General features: G+C 41.4%; 2 protein-coding genes across 4 annotated transcripts in view; one reads left to right on the forward strand and one right to left on the reverse strand.

The window, feature by feature from the left end:
* ulk4 (unc-51 like kinase 4) overlaps positions 1-3873 on the forward strand; it is a 72984-nt gene extending 69111 nt beyond the window's left edge. For all 3 annotated transcript variants that reach the window (XM_058647223.1, XM_058647224.1, XM_058647225.1), the window contains one exon: positions 1228-3873. In XM_058647223.1, the coding sequence (XP_058503206.1) occupies positions 1228-1288 (61 nt within the window). In that variant the 3' untranslated portion in view covers positions 1289-3873. The remainder of the gene's footprint in view (positions 1-1227) is intronic.
* ctnnb1 (catenin (cadherin-associated protein), beta 1) lies at positions 3323-16402 on the reverse strand. Its single transcript, XM_058647227.1, has 17 exons — positions 16237-16402; positions 10279-10328; positions 9373-9597; positions 9041-9294; positions 8720-8958; positions 8390-8591; positions 8157-8301; positions 7921-8024; positions 7596-7730; positions 7266-7469; positions 6616-6774; positions 6404-6523; positions 6130-6280; positions 5884-6005; positions 5666-5726; positions 4671-4921; positions 3323-4130 (listed from the first exon to the last, which is right to left on the reverse strand). Exons 2-16 carry the CDS (start codon positions 10289-10291, stop codon positions 4707-4709), a joined length of 2349 nt encoding a protein of 782 aa, XP_058503210.1. The 5' UTR covers positions 10292-10328; positions 16237-16402; the 3' UTR covers positions 3323-4130; positions 4671-4706.
* Positions 16403-16577: the final 175 nt, after the last annotated feature.

The raw sequence follows: 16577 nt of genomic DNA on the forward strand, positions 1-16577 counted from the left end.
GTCTGGGCTTAGATCCTAACCCAAACGATGTCATTCAGCCTTTACCATGGCAACCTGAGGAATGCTTTTTCAAAACCTCAAGCCCAATCGAGGTTGGGGTGGGGGCCCAAAATCTGATCCTTAGTTTGTTGTTGTAGTCAGTCAAACATGAAGCCGTCAGTCGTGCAGGTCACTAATGTCTGCTCTGGAAAGTGCAAACACGCAGCTCTCTACATTTTGACTTCATTGACAGTTTAGTAAGAGATTTACCAAAACACAAAACAAAGGAATCTGTAGTTTTATAAACAGTTCAGTCTGTTACATTAATGGTTTCAATAAATTTGAACTTAAAGTCCCTGTGAAGTAAATACAGAGATTACTGTTTAATCATTCAGATTTGGCGAAGTGGTTAGTATCACACTTTTCTGTCAGAAGAGATCCTTTTTTTTAATCACTTTACAGGGATTTTAAAGTGTTGGTGTGTTTACCATGGTGTTTGAGGATGAACTGTGTGTCAGGTTTTGCTGTTTAGAGTCATGTTGTATGAGAATTCTGAAAACTTGAAGAGAGGTTACGGTTTCCCGAGGTCAGGGACCTTTGAACGGAAGCATGTTTACACATGCTTCATGTGGTCAGGCAGCACGTTTTCCAACAAACACTGAGTCAGCTGCACATCTGTCTGCGAACATCATTAAAGACTCAGAGAGTACTTTGAATGTTCAGAGCACTTGAGCTGATGTTTCCGTAGAGCTCACAAAGACAGTTCATGATCTCATCTTCAGTATTTCAGCCTGAACCGTCTCCTGGTTTTATGATTTGATGACTAGGTGTTTTTGCTGGAATATCAATAATGTCATTTTACTAAAGAACATTAGTGAGAGCTGTTCTACCAACAACATGTAAACCCTTTCTAAGAATTTTTAAAGGATACAGTATACACATTAGGGTGGCAGAGTGTTGTTTTTGCCTTTATGAAAAGGTCTGTGATTTTTAAGCATCTTGAATATGAATATCTTCTCATTCGTGTGATCATCTATGATGGTAAACAAACTCAGTATTTGACTATGTCGTCGTCTTGTGTTTCAGGAAAACACTGATCAACATATTTTTAACAAAAAAATGAGCCAATTAATTCTCAGGCACAATCATTGATAGTGAAAATAATCATTAATTGCAGCCCTAATTTACGTTATAAGACGTGAGTGTGAAAGAATGAAAATGCTGAATAATGTTTTGCTCTTGTCTCAGGCCTCAGGGTGATGTGAATCAACTGGCCGCTGAAATCCTCCAGGAGATTTCTGGATCCTAGAAGCCGTTTATCTTCAAACCCTCAGCCAGTTGAAGGTCTGCAGTCTTTTAGAGTTTCCTTGTTTCATCAGGTAACCTGTGTCTTAATAATCAAAAAAATGTTACATTAGTTTGTTTCAGACATCATATATTTTGTTATTTAATTAGTTAAACATCACGCAATCCTATCCTCAATGTTAAGAGCCTGGACATGGACATAAATATCACATTACACTGTAGTTGGTGACTGTTTTCCAGTGGGATGTGAGGGATTTTGACTTAGAGGTATCAGAGCATTTGCTCTCGTCTGCATGACTTTTATTACATTTTCAAATTGAATAACTGACAGTAATATATATTACTCTGTCACTGCAGTAATTTGACAGCTCATTTTAAAGTCCCATCGAGTGTCCATCAGAGTGCAGATGATTACAGTGCGGGTGTTCAGTCAGCACAGCTGTCTGGACACCTCCAGTCAAAGATGGAGGCTGACTGAGTGCAGCATGAACAACACTGTTCATGACAGCTTTTCTCTTCCTCTCCTCCATACTAACAATAACATACTGAAACTGCCTGTTACCATAAGTTATGATGTCATACAGTGACCAGGGCCACGTAGTCTAAAGCTGCTTTTCAGACATGCTGGAGGGGGGCTGTGTGTGTGAACACAAATGTCTGTTGGAAGTCTCTGGAGACTCTACCGCCAGCTCCAAAGTAAACTATCTAGTAAATGTCAGAATGAGCTCATGTGAGAACGTGTAGGAAAACCTCAGAAGAATCCAGTTGATTACTGGGTCAGTGAGTGTCTTGCTTCCTGCTTGCTCAGGCCAGTCACCACCCCATCACCTGGATTCTCCAGAGATTCTCCTGCTCTTGTGAACACAGGTGTGTATGAGAGAGAGAGAGAGAGAGGGAGAGATACTTGGTCTGATGTCTGTCCTCTATCCAACACCATGTCCTCTGGAAAAAAACAAACTTGGACACCAGTTTTAGTCACCGCTGGCTGGCTTTTACTTCTTCACTCCAGGTTCGGATTTCATATGCAAATCTGACTAATCTCACTTAAGCCGTAGCAAACAGCTGTCTAATATCAACCACCAAGTCAAACCAATTGAATTTTTTGGACACCATCTCGCGCGAGGAAGACGGTGAACAGAGATGGCTTCCTGCCAAACTGCGTGTCCCTGCAGGTGGACGACGTGGACACTTGTTTGACAGTGAGATAATCAGCTTTCCTCACCTTGCTACTCAGTTATTTGTTGTGTGAAAGTGAGGGTCACGTCTCTGTTGTAATGTTTTTCTGTTACGACCTCTGCTGTCTGATGGCCTTATTTCACACAATAAACAAGACCCAGTTGTAGCTGCTGTGTGTAATCCATTATCCACATCTCTGCTATGGAATATGCAAAGACGGTGGTATTCAGGTTGAACAAATTTGAGAAATAAACCTTTTTTCATGATTTCATGATATTATTTAGGTTAAGATGCAGTTAAATATTCACCGTTTCATACATTAAAATGAGGAGTATTAACAAACGAGATACCATAAATGATTAGAGCTGTTCAGAATACTCAACATGTGGATTATGCCCATCAGTGTCTTGCTGTAGTACTGCCTGGCAACATTCCCACACTGCACACAGGAAGTGATTTGTTTTACATCACAAGCACTGATGACAATGCAGTGCTTGTAAAAAGTTTTTTAAGTGGATTCTACTGCTATTAAAACCTTGGACGTTAATCGGTTCACTGGGAAAAAAACGCGTATTGCAGCTGGATAATACTGTAGAGTGAGGGTCATTGTTTCAGTTATCACTGCAAAGGGGAGACAGAAGTTACTCACTCGATGAGAACTTAAATACAACTTTTTCATAATTTTTTTTCCTTGACTGCAACGTTTAAACCCTGGGTCAGATTTGCTGCATAAGGTATAACCTAAATTACATTGTTTCAGACTGATTATCTTTTTTTTTTATCCCATCTGCAGAAAGTTTTACCTCACACTGAAACTGCATTTTCTTGTATTCAGGTGAAATGAGACATGGAGACATCCAGGTGAAATGACAGTCCATTTTATTGTTTCAGAACACAGCAGGCTACAGAAACCAGCTCCTCCCACTATCCCCACCCCTTTGTAACATCAGACCAGTGAAAGCCCTCCTCTACCCCCACCTTTTCACAGCCACACCCATCCCTCTCAGGTCAGCTACACCCCCTTTGGAACAGCAAAGACACATCAGTGTCCACCTTTAAAGCAAGAAAATAGCTTGATATTTGGACCATGATTTCCAATTCATGTTTTTTTTTATACAAAAGCTACACAATGATACACTTGAATCAGAATACAATTCAACTGATTAACTTTAGTGTTTGGACACCATTTAAAATGTGATCAGATTCTTTACTTTGATGGAGCATTACCACAAATCAAACTCACTATCAGACTTAAAATACAAGGGACTGCAAAAAACAAGAAATGAGTATCGTAATTCAGAATGAAAAAAAGCAAACCAGAATCAGTTTGTACCATTACAGACTTGAGAAAACATAATAAAAAAAAGGTAAAACAACCAAAAGTAAAAAAAAAAAAAAAAAAGTAAAACAAAAGACATAAAAGGGTTTTTGAAAAAAGAATCAATCATTGAGATCAAAATCCATGCCTCTTGTCAGGATTTGATGTCAGCCTCTTGTCAGGCAGAGAGACCAGAACAGAACCGCATTTAAATCTGTTTTTTGTCCCAATGGAGTTCCCATAGACAGGAAACTCTGCTTGCTGTTGAGTCTTCTTCAGGCACTTTCTGAAAACCCCGCCTCCTCCATATGGGCGAATCACAATGCAGGTTCATCCAGATCACATGATACAGCTGAAAAAAAGAGAAGGAATGAGTGGAAAAATCAGAGGAGAGAGGACGTAGACAGCATGGGCTTTGGTGAAGACCTCACACACGGATCAAAACAACATCACACACGCCACATCACACAGCTTTGCAATTAAAGGCAGTGACCATGCAACAGCCTCTGTGAGTAAAATCCACTCTCCTCCCCCACAGCCGTCTAGACACATAACACCCCAACCCACTCCCACTTTTACATCTGGACCAGTACAAAAAAAGAAAAAAAACTTAAAAATCGTGTTACTAATGCTCATTTTTTTAATTTTAAGTTGCAATTTTTTTTACCATTGTTGTCCATGCTACCAAGCATTCATATATTTGATTTTAAGTGAAAAACAAGAATCCTAATATTATAAACTAGAAAGTTTTGGAATGCCTAGAAATATGCTGGCTCCCAGTGACTGACTGAATTTTCAAGTCACTAAGGTGAAATATTAACAGGTTTGTTCATTGCGGACTACTGCAGATTTTTATTTAAGTAATACCGCATATGGTACCATCCCTACTTACCTAGTAGAAAGTGTAGTGTAATGTTGGTCTTGGTATTTACAGGTCGGTATCAAACCAGGCCAGTTGGTTGGAGTCACCGGGTGGCAGGCCCTCTATCAGATCCTGGGAGTGTCCCAGGTCAGGCAGCCCCTCTACAGGGGCATAGTCCTGGCCTGGGTGGTGGCCTCCACCCAGATCGTGGTCCATCATGGGCTCCATGCCCATTGTGTCCCCACCATAACCCCCCGCATGGAAGGCACGGTAGCTTGGGTCTGAGGGTTGAGGGAGGAGTGGGTGGAGGGAGAAGCAGGTGAAGCAGAGCAGTTGTTAGAAGCATGTTAACAAACCAAGCGATCACACAGTAGTACCATCATTTAACACTACAAAGCAACACGGCACACATCCATCCTCAAACTAAAAAGACTGAACTGAGTTTAGCTGAGCTCATGGCCCAATTCACTGTAGTTTATTTTGTTTCCATTGGAAACAAAAAATCCATCTGCAGTGGTCAACAAATAAACCACCTCTATGATCTCACTGTGCTGGTCAAGAGCCAGTTAAAGCTGTTAGTGATGGAGGAATGGATTTGTGCAAAGCAATAACAGCCAACACACAAACACCTTGGCTTATTGATCAGTTCACAGTCCTGGTCCTGGTACATGACCAACATTTAGAAAGCAGCAGCAAACCTGCATGTATTTTATTTTTCCAATTAAAAAATAGAGCTGTAGCCTTGATGCAAATTGCATAGTTTGATTTTAAAGCAATTCATTGTTCAGCCATTATTTTCATTTTCCATCTGTAATTCAAAAGCTTCATTGACATTCGCCACCAACTTCAGTCGTATGTGTATAGTGATGTGAAACAGAATTATCGAGAACAGAACCCCAGTGACTGGTCAGTTGGTATAAAGTCAGCCACTGTGTTCTTGTTGCAGGCGTTCTAACGGTTCTAATATTCATTCATGACTTGTCCTGTGCTACTCTCTGCCAGTCAGAGGTTGCGAGGTGACTTACCGTCCTGTCTGTAGCCCAGAGGCTCTCCCTGAGCTCCGATGTCCAAACCGAGGTCTCCAGTCTGCAGAGAAACACAGAGACAGATGAGGATGAGCAGGGAGGCAGTAGTTCTCATTAGACCACAGGCGTGTTTGCCTCAAAATAAGTAAATAATCATATGGCAATTTTGTGACAAATCCCGATAAACAACCGAAAAGCAAAACTGATTTTTGTCACACCTCGTTCCAGGCCATTGGTTCCGTCCTGAAGAGCGAGCTGGTGAGTTCTACCGAGAGACGTTTCTTGTAGTCTTGGGGTTTGTCCTCAGACATACGGAACAACACGGCTGCAGCGTAGGTGGCTGGGGAAAGATATGGAGTTTTAAGATTAGTCACAACCAGTAAATTCTCTTCCCTCTACTCAAACGTAGCAATTATGTGCATAATGAGAGAATGTAATTAAGTGTGGGTTTTTTCTGTACGTACCAACTCCTTCGTTGCGACTGTGTAAGAGCTCTGTGAGCGGGGCAGTGGCTCCCTCAGCCTCGATGGCCTCAGCAGCCTCTTTGTCCTGGGCCAACTCACACAGGACGCCTGCTGCTACACGCTGGATGTTCTCAATGGGAGAATACAACAGCTACACACACACACAGACAGACACAGAGCATGGTCAGCAAAAATAGCCGTGCTAGTCGCATGAAGTCACTCAACCATAACTGCACACAGGAAAAAAGCTTCACAATGCAAATTTGAATTTTACCTGTACAAACAGTGGGATAGTGTTGAGTCCTCTGATGACTATTCTGTTGTGAACATCTCTGGCCAGGATGTGAAGTGCTCCTGTGCAGCCTTCTACGATTTCCTCCATACGAACTCCCTCCTACAAAAAAATAATGATATAACTGATCTGCATGTTCCATACATAATTGCATGCTTGTGTGCTCAAGTTAAATGTACATGTGCTCTTCTTACCACAAACTGCTGCTGTGTGCCTCCCATGCTGGTGCGTCTCTGTGCGTCTTGGTGTGCTCTGACCAGCAGCTGGACCAGTCTGGGAATAGCTCCCTGCTCCCTTAGAGGAGCGTGGTTCGCAGGGCACAGAGCCAGGTTACGGATCAAACCAACGGTAGCCTGATGGAGAAAATGTTGCATGTTATTTTACTAGATTACGTAATGTCCATCAATATTTATTCACTGACAACTGTGTGCACCTTTAGGAGAATGTCTCACTTTGGAGACAAAATGCAGCAATAATCATTTTGAGTGTCCATACAAATTGATGTACATTATATTACAAATCAGGAGTTATGTACCACATTGGACTGGGTTATTACATGTTTAAACAACACACAGCAGTATGGTAGTGTATTATTAATGTACAACAAATAACTGTATTCCTAGTCCCAAAGGAAATCAGCTGCCAACATGAGTTAGTAGCCAACTACACTACAATACTGTGCTTTTGAGGACAGCTTTGGCCCATTATTTTGGCTTCGAGGTGTGGTCAAGTGTAAAATGCTTCAGTAAAAATGCTACAGAGAGAACAGCCAAATGACTGGCTGGCAGTGTGAGGAACAGCTTATGTGGCAGATTGCTGCTGGCAAGTCTGTGCATGTGTGTACCTTAATGAGCGGCCAGTGTGATGGCGGATGCAGTAATTTGACAACCACGGGCAGACCGTAGTGCAGTCTCACAGCATTCTGTGCCATTTCAGCATCCTGGTGTCGAGATGTGAGGTGACGCAGGGCACAAATGGCTGGCTCTGTAATGTCCTCTCTGTCTCCTGCCCGGAGCACTGTGCGCACCAATGCCTCAATACCTCCAACCTACAGAGGGCCAGATGGTGTGACAGTTTAATAGACAAAGACACCCAAGTTTCACAGTTCCAAGAAAAAAAATAAGTTAAATGTGTCTGAAAAATGCAGTTTCAAAAACCACGCGTCTCTACTGACCTGACAGACCATCATCTTGTTCTTATAGTTGTTACAGGTCAGGTTAGACAGAATGCCAGCAGCACAGGTCACCACATTAATGTCATCACTGCCAAGCAGCTGGACCAGTGTTCCTAAAAGACCCTCCATTCCCTCCTGCAAAGAGAAGACAATTGTCACAACAGCATAGAGGAAATGACTCATACACCTTCGGTCTCCATATTTGCTAAGGAAACACCCAAAGAAATTCAGCGTCTGAATGTTCTTAGTAAATAACTACATTTCACTGTCTTTTACAGACCAATAAACATCTTAAATGTTTGTAAAAGGAGGCAGTTCTCATCACCTGTTTGGTGGCAGCATCTGATAAGTTCCTCAGAGTCCAGAGACAATTCTGGACCAGTCTCTGGCTGGGATCTGTCAGGTGGAGTCCCAGAGCCTGCATGCCTCCTGGACAGAAGGACAAATGTGGAAGGAAATAGAGTTAGTAGAGATAATGTTTTTGAAACATCACATCAATAAGTATATTATTTACCAATATAATACTAATATAACCATCTCTTGGATGTTTAGGTGACATACCAGCTTCTACAATGGCAGGTTTGTTACTGGAGCAGACTGACAGCACTTTGAGAACTCGGCTTGTGGTCCACAGTAGTTTCTCATAGGTGTAGGTCCTCATGATGTTGACCAGTGCCTGAGGGCCACCACTGGCCAGGATTATCAACTACAGAAAGAGAGAACATAGTGTTAATGTCAATGGCCACTGTGCAGCACTTATATTTTGGAAAGTCAAACAGACTGCTTTATCTCACCTTGCTTTCCTGGTTGCCATATGCCAGTATCTGGAGACAGTCGGTCGTAATGGCCAGGAATTTGACATTGGTCTTGTTGAGTAGAGCCACCATTTTCTGTAGACCACCGGCTAAACGGACAGCCATCTTGGCTCCTTCCTGGTGCAGGAGGAGGTTGTGGAGGGTGGTGATGGCATAGAACAGGACAGAATCCACAGGTGAACTGCAGAGCAGACAGATTATTACCTTAACAGGAAATACTCACAACTCAAGTAACTCTGTTAACAGTTACAATTTTTCCATGTTTTTTTAAACACACAACTACAATCTAACAATCCTCTTTTCACATACCCAAGCATTTTAACCAGAGCTGGTATTCCTCCTGACTTGAAGATGGCAAGCAGACCCTCTCTGTGATGGGACAGGTTGTGCAGTGTTCCCGCAGTACAGCGAGCCGTCTCTACGTCATTTGTGTTCTGCATGGTCCTGACAATAGCAGAAACCATCTGAGGGGAGCGCATGATAGCATGGCGAGATGCTTCTTTCTTTGAAAGCTGGTGGACCATCACAGCTGCTTTGTTTACTACGACCTGTAGGAGACAAAAATAAATGATATAACTGCAAAGAAAAAGAGAGCGCTAAATCTGAGCCACTATTTCCATAGACACTTACCTGATCTTCATCATTTAGTAGTTTGGTGAGTTCTGGTATGGCTCTGGTTGCCAATTCAGCATCGTCTTGATAGTTGATCAGATTGACAACAGCATGTTTAAGCATTTGTGAGGGCTCTGCCAGCCTCTGTACATTGGTGGGGTTTGCAGCATCATACTGTGTCGAGGGGATCTGCATGCCCTCCTCAAGAGTCTCTGGGAACATTGCTGCACGCACCCGCTGTGCACGTGTCATGGCGTACTGGCCATCTATGTCTAAAAGAGATGGAACATCAGTTTAGTTGCGTCGAATTTCAAGATTTCTCCTTAAAATCAATGTGTAATGTGACTTACCTTGTACTTGTTCCTGGGAGAAGTTCTGGTTGTAGCCCTGCTCCCACTCATACATGACCTGGTTGTCAACGTCATCTTCTTCGGGATTGCCCTTTCCACTGAGGGAGGGAGCAGTTGTGGTTGCCCCCGAGTGGATGCCTGAATCCAGGTAGGACTGTTGCTGCCAGTGACTGACTGCTGCCTTACGGTCTGGCTCCATGGCCATGTCCAGCTCCATCAGATCAGCTTTAAGTTTTTCAAAAAGAGAAAAAGGGTTGTCAAACTCAGTGTATAAAACTGTATAGTAGTTGTATGTGAAAACAAATCTAAATATTGTGCAGTAGGCTTGAAGTCAAGACTAATCTCCAGAGCGCTGACAAAGATGTTGGGCGAGACCATTTATCTATGGGAAAACTCTATGGCCTGATTACAGGTCTTGAAACAAATTACAATTATCTTGGGCTGCAAGTAGCATTTGCATCGTCATTAAAATTGCTTATTCCCTTTAAAATAGAGGGGATGAATCTGGGATTTTATGTTCCCATATTGTCAGGAACAGTGCAGTGAGTTCTGTTTAGGTAATCTGAATTACTGTAAGAGTAAACAAGTCTAGAACATTAAACAGCTTGTTCACCTACAGTACAGTACATTACAATACAATACAATTTTGGCAGTGGTTCGTAGACGCAGCACTGAAATGATTTTTAACTTGCACTAACATGCACCAGTAAAGTTTGATTTCACAGCAAACTAAAATCAATAACTAATTCAGTTTGCTCAAATAAGAAAAAAATCTGCACTAGGAGAAGATGCAGTGTGGAACGGCTGCAAAGTGTGTGTCAGAGATGCCATTAAAAAAATATATATAACAAAAGCTAAAAGGGGCAAAAAGTTCAAAGAATTTGTATCTGAAAAATATTTACTCACCCTGGGAAGCCATGTTCAGTTCTCAAACTGCAACGACACAGCTTCCTGATCTGAAAAACACACAAAAACACAATTAGTCAAACTGCCGGAGTTCATCATCATCATCTTTCTTTGCAATCAAACACCATTTAATTAAAAAAAAAAAAGATCTCTGCACAGATCAAAGCAGAAGGACTTAAAGAATTAGTGTCAGTGTTTTGGTTAAAAACAAAACAACCCAGACTTTCCAGGGCCTTTCTTCCTTTCCTGCCTCCTCCCTTTCTTGGATTTCCTCCTCTTTTCCAGCCGGCCATGCAAACAGCAGCTCACACACAGAGTGTAGCAGCTAGCAACTATTTAGGTGAGGAAGGACAGGGAAGTGGAGCACTGGGTGTGGAGCACGGAGGCAGGGGGAGGAGGGCATACACATTCCTGCTCTGGCTTTGAAGCTGAAACCTCACTTTGCAGAAAAGTAAACACTGGCAATGGCAGGAGAGAGGCAGAGCGAGCGAGCGAGAGGGGATTAAGCCAGAAAAAATGGAAAATTGAAACAGAGGTATTTTCAATTCAAACTCAAAAATAAACGCCATGACTGTAATGCACAAAAACATTAAATGGAAAAAAGCAGGAGAGAAACTCTCAGCCAAAAAGGAGGGAAACTGGGCCTGTGGCTCCTTAGTCAGAAACACATATTAAGACACTTTGTCTGTGGTTCTTCCAAGATGAATCATAAAAGAAAATGTAGACCCAACCCCATCCAGTCATGACAAACCAGTTTGGACATGTACAAATTAAGAGGAAAGTGGTAGAAAATAAAGAGAATGGCAGCTACAGAGTTAATGTCTGCCTTAAATAGACGGTTGATGGATAATCGCATAGCTTTCCTCAAGTGAATTTACTAGTCCATGTACCAGCGCTCAGCATACTCAACACACCATATCTAAGCACCATTCAAAACATTAACCCACCGTTATTTACAGATTGACTCAGAATTGAGTTCAGTCTTGTATTTTTCCTACAAAGTGAATGACAGTAACTTGATATAGTAACTTGAATATATAGTATAGTAGTATTTTTTTGGTGTCCCCACTGAAAGTCAGTATAATAGAATCACTCTCCAAGCAGCAACTTTTTTCCACAAGGCTGGATGCAACAAGTGTGGAGATGTATTACTGCAGTAAGGTCAGATGTAGTTTGTGAGGACAGTAACTCTGAATACATAGATACATGAAGTGCCTACACAGTTCATCAATTAGTCAAATAGTTGTCACGACTCCTAAAAGTGGTGTTAAATTTAGTCATTGCCACAATACCTTCAAAGTCCAAGCAAACAATATTAGAGATTCAGGAAACCTTTATCCCATCTTTACTGTGAGCTATTCTTGTTTCAAGATTTGCTGTGGGCTGATACAAACTAGATATCGAGGATGTGATTGACTTGACTTCAGATTGTATTAAAAAAGGGACACTGGACACTAGTGAGGAAAATAAACACTATCAGAGTTTAATACACAAGCTGCATGATGGCTGTAGGTTTGGCATATTTTAATCAACACATTTGAATGGATGACGACAAGAGCTAAAGCTTCATACATTCAACAAGAAAAACTGTAGACAGTAAAAATTATTTCATGAATCAGTTCCCGTTCTGACCATTTTGTTAAAACTGACAGTCCTTCATACTCTTGAGACAAATCAGTGGTCTACAGGAGATTTATGAATATTAACCAACAGACATTTGGACACTATATCTGGTTCAACAGTTTTGTCTAGCCCATCAACCTGCCTGCAAAACACTACACAGCATGTGGCAAAAAACAAGCAAATAACATGCAACACCCAAAGAGAAGATAAGGCCAAAGTCAAAAAACCACAATACAGAAAGACAAAAGTCTAGTCCATAGTAGAAAAGATCAGTTTGGTAAGAGCAGCAGTGAAAGTGTAGGAGTTTGTGGTATTGAAGAGCTGTCAATATGCAAATACAGTCAAGGTCAGCAAAACTGCTGTGCTGAATTACTTCCCTCCTCTCACACCCACACCACCCGCTTCAGCTGTGTCATTAAAACTATCTTGAGTCAGGCTCCAAAACTGCTGCTTCCAACCACAAAAACACCAACTCAAACTCACTGTTCACACGCCATCCTCCAGAGGTTTGCAGGCCTGCCCTCACATAACCTAGCCTTGCCCTAATGGGAGCCATATGCCCCATACAGAGCTGCTTGAAATCAAACATACAATCAAAGTGAACAGTGAAACCATTTATCATTTATGCTGGTGGAAAATGTGGTTGCTTATGTCTGGCTTTGGAAACTGAGCCAATGATAGTTTTGATGGCCAAACAAGTAAAGTCTGGTCTGCAATTGAGAGGCACAAATAGCAGCCTTACCCTGAAGTCAAACTCTGATTGTTAACACAAAAGTCATTATAGTAAGAGTTCTTAGATATCAGGCTTGTAACCTCATCGCAAAAATCTAAAAGAGGTTTTTCTTTGAAACCACATGTGAAATACAATATGTAGAGCTGTGCCTCCTCTGACTGAAACCAGATTACTAATGAGTGACAGTCACGCGAGTCAGATGATTGTCCTATTTTGCACACGCACACACACACACACACACACACACACACACTCAAGAGAGCTGAGGAAGCCAGAGTGCATTAATGTGTCAATGACAAACATGGAAATGAAAGAGAAAAAGTGTTTCTGCTGGAAGGTTGTTTCTAAAAAAACACCTCAAGCAAACCATGCACTCTTTACACTGGCTATAGTCAGAGCATGGACAATACAATCACAGCCATGGGCAGATCTGGATGAAGTAAGAACAATGTGTAAAAATCTAGAAATTAAATACTCTGCAAAAAACTTTATTTTACATACACAACAAAAACCATGACTCTTTGAACAGCAGGATTTACCACATGGCTCTGGCTAAATTGAATATATCACTTAATATCAGTCATGATTAAGAACTAAGCCAGATGACTGACAACTATCAAGAGACTTTCACTTGAACTCCTACATACAAATTAAGACATCCCCATTTGTTATTGCAGGTCTTGTGTGACACCTACACAAGTCTAATATGCTTTTAGAGTTTAATATCAGCAACCAGCCAAGTAAGCATGTAACTACAAAATATGTGGGAAATGTTGCTTGCTTAACATCTCCAACCCAACAAAAGGGACAGATGCTGTTACAGAAAAACAAATCCTCATTCTCACTGCTGCCCTGTGATCCCACTGTTTCCTATTTATTTGTAGAAACCTTAAATAGACTACTCCAAAAAAGGTTGGTTTGCAGTGGGCACAACTAAATGCTCAAATCCTATTCCAATTTTATGAAAACATTCTACTAAAGCTATCCAGACAGCATCTATGAGTGATACTGTCAAAAATTGGTTCAATTCACTCTTACCATTGACCATACATAAAATGAACTGCATCCTATTGTTTTTTTCCAAAATAAATACACCCCTATATGAATACATTTACTCTAATCGCAATCCACTCATTTGGCCCAGTATATTGCCATTTAAACAATTTATGTAAAATGAATTTGCTGGAGGAAATATTAAGTCCTCAAGTTAAAAAAGTTGAGGGGAATTTTAAAGGGCTAAAAGCAAATATCATCTTAACTTCACAACCAATTTTCTCCAGAAATAAAAAAAAAAAACAGTGAGTTCAATACATCCATATAAGGTAATGACCCAAACAAGCAGTATTACTAGGATGAGAGGCAGAAGCTGCCACAGGCTTCAATGTGCAGGGTCAGCAGCACTCAGGCTGCTGGCTTCCAACAGTACAATGAGCTCAATGCCCACAGCTGCTGCAGTGTCTCAACTGCACAATAACAAAATGTTCATGTGGAAACAGGAGCCCCTCAAAACATCCAAGCAACTTCCTCCTCATTAGGATGACTCTAATTCATTTGATTGCTTATTTGTCAAGATTGAGAAATAATGATTAATGGCATGAGAGACACAAGAAGTAGAAAATACCTACTTGTTACCCTAAATTAGAAAACAACACCTTCAATCCACTGTTAAACATATCATTTTTATCAGATGCATTTTAAAATGTGCACCCAGACCTACAAGTAAGCTTTCCATTGCCACAGGTTAAAGCAAAACACAAGTTACATTAGGTGATGGAAATACCATGATAACAGACTTCTTGCAAGTGAATCACCTCAAAACTTACCACTACCGGTCTCAGATATAGGCTATACACCCACTTCCATCTTTAAAAAAAAAAAACTAACTCTGATGACAAGATGACATGTTCGTCAAAATGTTGTTCCATTGCGTAATCTGACCGGGTTTTTTTTTTTTTTTTTTTTTTTTTTTTACAGGGGGGCAACATAAAGACTAGTTGGTATTTTAAGAAAGGGTCAAAGACAATACGGTGATTTCTGGGGTATGGAAATACAATATTCTATTATTATATTATATTAATATAGTAATTATGTGAATATACTGATCTCCAAGGTAGTTGCAGAGGCTTAAAAACAGTGGCTGAATTACTCGTGTTTTGGGGGGTTGAGACTTTTAAAGGATGACAAACTTATCAAATTCTCAAATTAGGATTGTGATAAGACCACATTTCTTACGACTACTGTTAGACTATATATTCGAAAAGACAAATCAGTCGTTTCGATGAGATACGTGTTCAATTAACACATCACAATTTAACTGTATGCGATTGTTGGTTACTAAACCTGGACAATGGTGGGGGGGGGGGGGGGGGGTTGGCACGTTTATTTCATGAAATCATGACTTCCGATGCAAATTGCAAATGACGTGTAAGAAAAAAAAATCGTAGCACATCACCACCATTGTGTAATTTAACATAAACGTGGTCTAGCCATCGGCAAGACGATGAGGAGCAGCGAGGTAACCAACTTTTCTCCGTATGCGACCCGTCGGTCTTTCACCACCGCCCGCAAAACAAATGCATATACGCCCGTGAAGCGCAGCCGGTGGGGGGAGTGTTCAACACTTACCGCTAACATTTGTTAAAAACAAGCAATATTTACACAAATAAACGTGAAGTGTACCACTTATTTTCCACAGCTGACCTGACTTTGTGCTCCGGCAGCAGTGACTCAGATTTCACACTCCCTGACTCCTCCTCGTCTTCCTCCCAAAGCACAGCGGCTCACAGGAATGTGTCGGTCTTTGTTTAAGAAGAACGAATAGAAAAACACACACTTGCGGACATTTAAACTAAAATACAATGTAGAAATTAAGCATTACGCTTTGGGGGCAACTCCTTGGACATGAAACTCAATTTAAAGTTAAAAGTTTCGAACGGTTTTCGCCTTTTAAGAAGTTCAAACGGAACTTCGGAATAAAATGTTTGCGTTAAGGTCAACAACAATGAAGTTTACTTAACTTCAATCGACCAGCCTTTAGGAAAACGTTAATGTTTACACTTGGCCACAGCATACACAACTCAACAGGCGTGTATCTTCACCCCAAATTAAATGTGTGTTGAAGCTAAATAGCAAAAACAACCGAGCAAACATGGATAGAACGGGAGCACAACTGGCTTAACAGCGGTTAGGCTAATCTATGATTAGCAAACCTCAACTACTGAAACGGGCGAGGACACATCTGCGTTTACTCCCAAACCTTCATTTACCGTTTACGAATAAACCCGAGCTGCGATGAAAACTACGGCACGGATTTACCCAATTTTAAATGCCGCCGTATACAACACACAGCTGCGCTACCATTAAGTCAATAAACGCCGGCAAAATGTTAATGTTCCAGATATAGGTAGTGGCCGCTGGATCCCAAATATTTGCCGTGAGAGCAGCTGGCTCGCTAGCAGCAGCAGCATCATCATCATCATCATCATCATTCCCGGCCGGCCCGCACACAACAACCCGTCTTCATTCCTGAGTGCATTCACGGAGCCCGGTGAGAAAAGAGGGGGGAACTGAGTGGAGTCGAGAGTTTGAATATTGGAGCCTACCCTTGTCAGTAAAAGCACCTCCGTCCACTCGGATCCAGCAGAGTAAAAACCACTTAGAAATGGATGAAAAAAGTCGAGGAAAATGTGAGGCGAGCGTCAGCGGGAGCCCTCGTCCACTCCCTTTTTAGTCACTCAACGATGACTCCGGCCGAGCAGCAGAGACTGGAAAATATAAGATGGCGGCGCTTATATATAGCCCGAAGAACAGCTCCAGTCGTCACATATCCTGCCGCGCGTTGAAATGAAATAGAAACCACACTGAGATAAATCTGTAATTAAACAGTCCCATGCGTTTATACATACATGTATATATTGTACCACATATCAGCACGCATCCTTGT

This window comes from Solea solea, chromosome 13 (assembly GCF_958295425.1).
Source record: "Solea solea chromosome 13, fSolSol10.1, whole genome shotgun sequence".
Taxonomy (NCBI): Eukaryota; Metazoa; Chordata; class Actinopteri; order Pleuronectiformes; family Soleidae; genus Solea; species Solea solea.